Source organism: Tupaia chinensis, unplaced genomic scaffold (genome assembly GCF_000334495.1).
Source record: "Tupaia chinensis unplaced genomic scaffold, TupChi_1.0 Scaffold000438_1, whole genome shotgun sequence".
NCBI lineage: Eukaryota > Metazoa > Chordata > Mammalia > Scandentia > Tupaiidae > Tupaia > Tupaia belangeri.
Window position 1 is genome coordinate 1,288,103 of NW_006159943.1, and position 1,193 is coordinate 1,289,295.

Here is a 1,193-nt window from a genome sequence, read left to right on the forward strand (position 1 = left end):
GCTTCTAAGGCTAAGCCTGCCTCTCTTGCCCCCGTCGTGGGCACCACAACCACCACTCCGTCGCCCTCCGCCATCAAGGCTGCTGCAAAGAGTGCTGCCCTGCAGGTGACGAAGCAGATCACGCAGGAGGAAGACGACAGTGATGAGGAAGTAGCCCCCGAGAACTTTTTCTCCCTCCCTGACAAGGCTGAGCCACCTGGAGTTGAGCCATACCCTTACCCCATCCCCACTGTCCCTGAAGAGCTGCCTCCAGGCACAGAACCAGAGCCGGCTTTCCAGGACGATGCAGCCAACGCCCCCCTTGAATTCAAGATGGCAGCGGGCTCCAGTGGGGCCCCGTGGATGCCTAAGCCTGGGGACGACTATAGCTACAATCAGTTCTCTACATACGGCGACGCCAATGCCGCTGGTGCTTATTATCAGGTGGGTAGGGACCAGCGAATATGGGGCGTAGTGGTTCGGGGACTCTTGAGCCAGTGACGCGGCCCCTGTGGTGCTGTCCCTGGGCGGGGGGGCTCCCAGTGGTGGACTCGGCACCAGTGGTGGTGCTTGAGTAGGGGCGGCTGGCTGGCCTGTGACCAGGCAGCTGCGTGAAGTGTACTGCCAGCCTGAAGTCCCCTTGCCCACTGGTTCTCTGAAGGTCTCGTGTCTTATTTTCGGTCTGGGCACAGGTACATAGGGAGGGCTTTGAGGGGACCCTGTTCTGACCGAAGACTTGGAAAACAACTGTTTCCTGTCTGCTGTTAAACCTTGGTGTAGCCTGTAGCTTGACCAAGGGACAGTGTATCTCCCTCAGGTTGCTGGTAGAAGGAAGGAGGAAGTAATGGTCTTTTGACCTGTTCAAGAAACAAACAAAAAAGCTATTGAAATCTAAGAAACCACTGATTGACATCCACCACATGAATAGCAAGTTGGAATTCCATATGCAGTTCAGTACTGTTGAGGCAGTCTGTGCTAATTAAAGCACTTTAAATATGCTGGGACCCTGAAATATTTTTTGTTTGTTTGTTTGTTTTGAGAGTTTTTTGTTCTAGGGCGCATGCACTCACCAGAAAGACAGAAAGCAAGAAATCATCCCCAAGGGAGGATGGCCACACTGCAGTCCCTTCTCCATTCTCCTGTCGGGATCTTGGGCACGCACACACATGCACCCAGCATGAGTTTAAGCCACCGGGTCCAGAACTTGAACCGCT

The 1,193-nt window shown here is 54.1% G+C and overlaps 1 protein-coding gene across 1 annotated transcript in view; it reads left to right on the forward strand.

Annotated features, from left to right (window-relative positions):
- Positions 1 to 1,193, forward strand: part of PRCC (proline rich mitotic checkpoint control factor) — a 37,163-nt gene that overhangs the window by 23,789 nt on the left and 12,181 nt on the right. Inside the window, exon 4 of the mRNA XM_006155210.3 lies at positions 1 to 423. This exon is cut by the window's left edge and continues 162 nt beyond it. Within this exon, the coding sequence (XP_006155272.1) occupies positions 1 to 423 (423 nt within the window). The remainder of the gene's footprint in view (positions 424 to 1,193) is intronic.